The 7,817-nt window shown below is 55.0% G+C and overlaps 1 protein-coding gene across 1 annotated transcript; it reads left to right on the forward strand.

Moving 5' to 3' along the window:
* Positions 1-5,991: 5,991 nt before the first annotated feature.
* On the forward strand, positions 5,992-7,464 carry P884DRAFT_199207 (kinase-like domain-containing protein; the record flags this gene model as incomplete). Its single annotated transcript, XM_069438217.1, has 5 exons — positions 5,992-6,037; positions 6,106-6,362; positions 6,419-6,767; positions 6,858-7,256; positions 7,331-7,464. The coding sequence occupies 5 exons, from the start codon at positions 5,992-5,994 to the stop codon at positions 7,462-7,464; spliced, it is 1,185 nt and encodes a 394-aa protein (XP_069298144.1).
* Positions 7,465-7,817: the final 353 nt, after the last annotated feature.

Below are 7,817 nucleotides of genomic sequence, written 5' to 3' on the forward strand. Positions count from 1 at the left end.
AGTTCGGTTGGTGCAGTTTTGGGGGGAGGGGTTGTTGTTGTGGTGGTTGTGAGGCATTATAGGCATGCAAAGCAGTCAAGAGATGATTGGTCCCTGCTGTCCTGAGTGCCGAGTCGACGAGGACCTCCAACGATCGACGCGTGCTACCCAATATGAAGCACTGGTAAGTTTGTAAGTCTACCGGGGCGTTGCAGCAGCAGTTGTTGGCTTGTAGGGCACTGTCGATAACCCCCCCAAGCCTCCGCCCATCAAGACTATTCATAGGATCAGCGATGACAAGACGGGAAGGAATAGTTGGGCACTCTAGGAGCGGAAAAGACATGTCGAAGCGGGGGCTGGTCGACCGCGACAGGGAGGTGATCGCTGGTGCCTTATACCCGGTCTTGCGAGTGTGTACTACATCCGGTCTGCATAGTTGCATGATTCTGGTGGTTGAACTTGTCCTCCAACCCCGCGGGAGGGGCGGGTGCCCAGGTTCGTGCGTTTACTGAGGAGTCAGAAACTTTTGTTCATTGTCCCAATGGCCCGGGTTCGGTAGTTTGTGAGGCCTACCAAATACGGAGTAGCTTCCCGTGAATAGATTCGTCAACTTGATGATGCCGAAAAGGTAGGAGTTTCGTGCGGTGCGGCCTCGCGATCACACTAGCGCCAGGACCCCGAAGAAGGATTCGTTGAGGAGGCGCACCTAAGCCGGCTGTATGCAAGAGAAGCGGTTCGTTAATCGGTTAGCAATAGGGAAGAAGCATGGCCAGGTATTTCCGCGGTGGGTCATAGCAGTGATGGCATTGCGCAGTGAGCGAGCACATCAAATTGACAATATCTTGGTAAGCCAGTTCTCTCTGTGCGGATTGTGGTTTCCGTCTGAGCTACTGTGAACATCATACTCGTAAAGAAGGTGCATACTCGCAGCTGCCTATTCTCTTAGGTTCCCTGAGACTCGAGGTTGTCGAGATTCTATACAGTTGGAAGTTGCGGCGATGGGGCCTGTGCGCAAGTGACCCACACTAGGTGAAATCACCAAGTCTTGGCCCCGCCCTGACATCTCTTCGCAGGTAACATTAGTATATTTCTACTATGTATAGTCTTGCCCGGGCCACAATGTGTGAAGACAGACTACCAACGACTTAGGACGGGGGTTGCAAAGCAGCCCGGCGCATCGTCGTCATTCCGCATTCCTGAAGCTTACCAGTCGGCCTGGGCTCGCGGGACGTTGCAGGTAATCTCAGTATCTCACATGGCCTAGCAATCACATGCTGGGCCGCCAGGTACACTACCTTTTTCGATTTGTTCTCTCTTGTGTATGTAGGTGGATCTTCAATTCAGTCTCGTGGTTGTTGTGTTCTCGGTAAGAAGCGGCTTTGTGTCCCCCCAAGTTCAAAAGACATGAGAAAGATACTCATGCTTCTGCCCCTGACTCCTTTCTATGGTGTACATCCGGAGCTAGCATTGCACGAAATGGAGACCACATCCACAGATACCGCAGTCGTTAACGGAATGTTCCGAAACTCTCATCAGCGTTTCCGAGGTCATGGCCAAGATGTCAGTATCCGTGCTCTGGTAGATACACCACACTATGGTTACGAAGCTGCTAAAGATCCTGATCAGGTTCCGTTCTTACTCGGCGTCGTTCCTGCGGACGCTATTCTGCAGTGAACTTTAGGCACCCACAGCCGATGACGGATTTCAGCCATGGCGGTTCGGTTTGGGCAAGGCCCCTCTCTTCTTACTCCTGACAGATAGTTAACAGTTCCAGCCATCTGTCATCACCCCGGGTCTCGTTCTCGAGATTCCCATTCGCCAATGCACTCCCTGGTGTGCAACCGCTTTTCGGACAGTCGATGACGCCCAGGCCGCGTCTTTTCTCTTGACCGCGACGCCCTGTCAACAGACAGGCTCCGGTCTAGCCACGATGCTCCTGGTCCGCACCCCGGTGGATTCGCTCATTCGAGATGGTCATGGGACCTACAAAGCGCGCCAGAGATCCACCTTCCGCACAAGTCCAGATGTAGCAGAACAACGCATGCAGAAATGGCCGTGACGCGACTGCGTCGGGCACAACTGGTGGGCAAAGACCACCGGCCTGGAATGGGGCTATTGGGTCTTTTTTTAGTGAGTGTTGCTTGCAGAGTCCCGTCATTCGATGACGCAGGGTGGACGTCGTGTGTGTTGCTCTCGACTTCCAATCAGAACCAGAGACCCCTGCCTGAAGCGGGATCTCGATTTGCGTTCAGGCTCAGGGCAGCTGCCGCCCCGTGTTGCCCCTCGCTTCTCTATGGAGCCTGCAGGGCTGCGGAATCGCAATGGCACCGGATGAATGTTTTCCAAAGTATCCAGAATCCGTATTTCCTGCGTACATTGTGCCTTCGGCCGAATTAGTGTAAACACAGCGGCATTCGAGAACGAACTGAACGAGTCCCGCATCCTCGGTCTCGGAGATTGTGACCGGCTATCCCCGTCTGCGCACTCCTTTATAACACACTACGGAGTACACCTCGGCCGTATCCTTGTCTCGACGCTGGGTGGATACGAATAGCTCCCTTACAAGTAGGTACTAGACACTCGCGGCCGCAGCGAGTTCTTTACAGCGTATTCCGTAGCGAGTACGCAGTGCACCAGAAGGCATCAACAGCACAGCGCTCCTTCTGTCGTGGCTGGCGGAGCGCTGCATCGGTAGGCTATTTGTTAATCACGGTCGGACAATTCGGTTAAGGAATGTAGGGTATGTACTTCATTCATTCATGACACTACAACCGAGCGAGCGAGCGAGACAATTGAATCTGTTTGCCCCACCATCGCCACCCCTCCAACACACTGGTAACATGGTCGACAGCCAACGAACAATCGGTAACTTGCTGCAGTCAGAGTGGGGAAGGGTAGAGCGCCCGGGAAGCGGATCAAGTCCAGGAACAAACCCTATGAGAACGAGAACCTACTCGGGGCAGAGCGAGCTGGCCCTGGTGCAGCAGCACCCTAGCAATGATCCGAAGGGCTGACAAACCTGCTCTATCTCAAAGGATGGGAAATTGCTTCAGTGAAGACGAGGAGGTACCGGAGGTATAACTCAGGTACGCATGCAAAACGGGACGCTGCGGTTATAATGTGACAACCCGTAGCACCCCCTCGGGCAACCCAATTGCCCAGCGCAAGTTCTTTACTCTTCTGCTGCACGGTTTCCAGGGCCGTACCGAAGCAGAGCCTCAATTTCATGACTTGATCATGCCTCGAACAGCTGGCCGAAGGCAGCCTTGGGGGGGAGACGGTTGCTGAGTGGCATGCAAGCTGAGTTGTACTCCGAGTTGTACTCCGTATACGAAATACATTCCACATCACTTCCATAGGAACTCGGCACGGTAGTATTGGCTTTTCTTGGCTCGGGTCTGGAGACCACGTGCGGCTTTTCCAATAACAATCATGTGTCAGCAAGGCCTGGTCTGTTACGTCTTGTATGAAGTAACTACTGTGTAGGTCCGGCCGTACGGCCTGGGTCTGGGTCAGCTGCTTGAAAGAGCCTGAACAAAGTCCGCCACTGCATGCTTCGAGCTTCCGCGCTTGCAAAGAGCGACAGGCGTGTTCTGGTCAACAGCTTTCGATTTTTAAATAGAAAATTTAAGCAATGTGTTCATGTCTGCGGGCCGTGAATAAGTAGAAAAACAATTGAAATGTATATACCATGATATAGGGTCGTTGCGCTTCACCAATTGCAAATTGATCATCCAGCATCGTTCAAGTGGCGGGTTCTGGAGCCCCAAGCTATTTGCGTTTGAGAAGACTTGGGGAGAGCAGGTGACCAATACCACCCTGCTCCACATCGGGCCTCGCAGGGGCCTGACAGTCAGCACCTCTCGATTTGTTATTCCACGAAGGTACGTTCAGGTTTCTTCTCCCCTTTGATACCTCGGAAAGAGCTCTAGGATTTGAAGTTATACTGCTATATTTGTAGTATGTAGCGCCAGGCTATGGGATCCTTCCTCTTGCATCACTTCTCTCCTCGAAGTAAGGCGCATATAACATTCTACGTAAGTACCTCACGGCGAGGCGCTCTGTACTGTATGAAATATGCATATCCACACAAGGTAAGGTACCTACCTAAAGGTTAGTGGAGACGCCCTGCCCCGGGCCGTCTCAGCCGCTCGAGCATCGTCAGTGACGCCGCTCAAGTAGCACAGACTTACTGCCATGGCCCGCCCAGGGCATGCTGAGCTTGCATCTAACCTCATCCCTGGCCACAACAACTCGACTTGGCTTTCCTTCTTTTTGCCGATCATCGAGAGTGCATTGCCATCGAATGTCAGTAGGCTGAAAAGTGAAGCTTGAGGCCGCCGGAAGAAACCAAGACCTAACGATCAGCCGTGGGCCAACCAAACGGGAGCCATTTCCATTACCACTTTCGACAAACTTGGAGGCACACGAGCCACCCTGGCAACCCTGCGCTGGAGCCAAACCCAGATCCAGAGTGACGAACGGCCCGGGGCGATTGGAACCCCTCACCACGCGAGCAGAACCCTCCGTCTAGTTAGCTCGCCAATCTCTCTTTTCCAACCCCGACAGCTCTGCACACAACCTCGCTGCAACACCGGAAGCAAGCGCGTAAGTTGTCTGAAGTCTCCCGCAGTCGGTTTCAACATCGTGCCCCTTTCCCATTGCCTATTCTGCGGTCTCACCGAGCGGTCCCGAAACACTCACCTGCCTGCCAACCCTTGCCCCTTCCCGGCTTCAACCCCTCATTTGACCTTGCGCTGGTTGGCTGCGGCCATCTTGCAGGCGCGCCAAGTGCCTGGCCATCTGACCTCACCAGATGCGCGGGCCTGCAATAGGCATGGCAGTGATGCTATGGCAGGATTTTTTTTTCTTTTGTTGCAGCAGCACCTACAACAATAACAACAACAACAAACAACAACAACAACAACAACAATAAGGATCAGGAACAGCAGCAGCAGGCAGCATTGCGGAGCAGAGAGCAATTGTGCTGCCCACGTCGATCCATCCTGCTCCTTCGTTCCGGTCTTTTTGTCCCGTGTTTGTTTGCGTCTTCTTCCTCTTCCCTTTAGTCTTATCCTCATCCAAGGTTCCATCTCACGATTCGGGTGAGCGGTGCACTATAACGCTGTCGGCCATTTCTTCGCTCGCGGTGTCCACCGTTGCAGCCAAGTGGGTGGTGCGTGCTTGGTGCTCGTTGCTCTTTTCTTTCCCCAGCGCCATCTTCCTCTCTCTCCAGTCCCATTTGCGTCTCGCGTCCCCACGAAGCCACTTGACCCCGGCCAGCGCCGCTTGCTGCAACACCCCAGGCTGCCCCTGTGGGTGGTCGCCACACACAGTGCCCTGTCGTTCCCCGCCGTCATTTCGCTGAGCTAGCGCCCGCCCCTCCAAAACCTCACTTCAACCTGGCCGACCTCTGAATTTCACAACCCACCTACCCTTCTTGCTGCCCCTCGCATTCCTTCCTTCTTTGCAACACTCGCACGGTCTCCACCTTGCATCGGGAACACCTCGACTCGATTTCTTCAGTACATCACCAGATCATTGCATGATTCACGAGTTCCCAGAACGCTTCATCTAACCGCAAGGCCATACTTTAGCAGTTCTTTCATCAACACATCACCTTGAGGAGTCTGTCGCAGCCCACATCGTGCTGCATCAGCTCCCCGGACGATTTTAGTCCCGCGCGGCCAAGTGCATCGCTCCCGCCCCGTTAACGAACACCCCGGCATCGGGCAACGAGCCGCCAGCTTCCCAAACAAGTCTCGCGGTTTTGAGAGAAATTGGTCAATTCGATCGCGAACCACGCACTACCTGCTGCTTTCGCAGCCGCAATCCAACACGGGCCATAATCAAGAGCCCGGCAGCCACACAACTTCGCCACCCCACCACCACTCGACGGCCTGTTGCCCAACGCGGCCGACACCCAGCTTTGCCCGAGGTCCATTCCACTGCACATCCATCACCAGTACCGTTTAGCCGTCCCCGACGGTAGCACGCACTGCGCACCCAGCGATGGCGTCCAATAGGCCAGCAGCATTCAACACCCTGCGGATGGGAGGTGAGGCTGCGCTTAGTTCTCGAACATCCAACGCACAAAATCAAACAGCATGCTGACGGGCGAGGCAGAGGTGATCCGCGAAAAGGTACAAGATGGCATCACCGGCGAGACCCGCGACCTACAGTATACCCAGTGTAAGATTGTCGGTAACGGATCGTTTGGCGTTGTTTTCCACACCAAGCTTGCGCCCAGCAATGAGGACGCGGCAATCAAGCGCGTGTTGCAGGACAAGAGGTTCAAGAACCGCGAGCTGCAGATCATGAGGATCGTGCGGCACCCCAACATCGTGCAGTTGAAAGCCTTCTACTACTCGAACGGCGAGCGCGTGAGTTACTTTGCTGACCATTCGGGTTACGTGGGGCCATGCTCATCAGATGACAGAAGGACGAGGTCTATTTGAACCTGGTTCAGGAGTTCGTCCCGGAGACCGTATATAGGGCGTCGCGGTTCTTCAACAAGATGAAGACGACCATGCCGACCCTGGAGGTCAAGCTGTACATCTACCAGCTCTTCCGAGCTCTCGCGTACATCCACTCGCAGGGCATCTGCCACCGCGACATCAAGCCGCAGAACCTCCTCTTGGACCCCGCCACCGGGGTGCTGAAGCTCTGCGACTTTGGCAGTGCGAAGATTCTGGTGGAGAACGAACCCAACGTGTCGTACATTTGCTCCCGGTACTACAGAGCACCGGAGCTGATCTTTGGCGCGACAAACTACACAACCAAGATTGGTAAGCAGGCCCGTGCAGGGGAGTGGCGAGCGAGCCGCGATCTCCCGAGCACTTTGCGTGTAGCAACAAATGACTGATCGAACCCACCAGATGTGTGGTCTACCGGGTGCGTCATGGCCGAGCTGATGTTGGGGCAACCGCTCTTCCCCGGAGAATCCGGCATCGACCAGCTTGTGGAAATCATCAAGGTCCTGGGTACGCCGACCCGCGAACAGATCCGGACCATGAACCCGAACTACATGGAGCATAAGTTCCCTCAGATCAAGCCCCATCCGTTCAATAAAGTGTTCCGGAAGGCGGACGCGAATGCTATCGACCTGATCGCCCGGCTACTCGAGTACACCCCGACAGAGCGTCTGGCGGCCATTGACGCCATGGTGCATCCGTTCTTCGACGAACTTCGGGACCCCAACACCAAACTTCCGGATTCGAGACACGGGACGGGCCAGCTCCGCGATCTTCCCGCCTTGTTCGATTTCTCGCGCCATGGTAGGACTTTGCTTCCCCTCCGCCTGGCCCCTTTCCCAACGAGCTTCGCATGCTGACCATATGCCTCGTCACAGAGCTGTCGATCGCCCCTCACCTTAACCACCAGCTTGTGCCCCCTCACATGGTTCCAGAGCTCGCGAAGCGCGGTCTCGACATCGACAACTTCACACCCATGACGAAGCAGGAGATGATGGCTAAGCTAGACTGAGTTGGCCATGCTTGACGGTGCCCCGTTCAGTCGAGTTACGGCTCAACAGTGTCGGCTATGTTGGGAGTTTTATGCTGTTCTTCGCCAGCAGAGTATCGTCCCCGAGATGTAGTCGGAGACAGCGACTCTCGGCCCCCTCGGCCCGTTCATGATCACGACAGAAAAAGAATTGCCATTGAGATACCCACACGAGCAATGAGGTGGCGACGGACAAGCCAACCGGGCGATGCGATTTGAGGCATCCCCCCACTTAGGCCACCTGTTCCCTACAAGCTGTGTCGAAGGATGCGTGCGGAGGCGGTAGGCTGGACGAGAATCCGAGGCACAGGCCATCATCCGCGGGCGGTCCATCC

Source organism: Thermothelomyces heterothallicus (assembly GCF_042370625.1).
Source record: "Thermothelomyces heterothallicus CBS 202.75 unplaced genomic scaffold P884_scaffold_9, whole genome shotgun sequence".
Classification (NCBI taxonomy): Eukaryota; Fungi; Ascomycota; class Sordariomycetes; order Sordariales; family Chaetomiaceae; genus Thermothelomyces; species Thermothelomyces heterothallicus.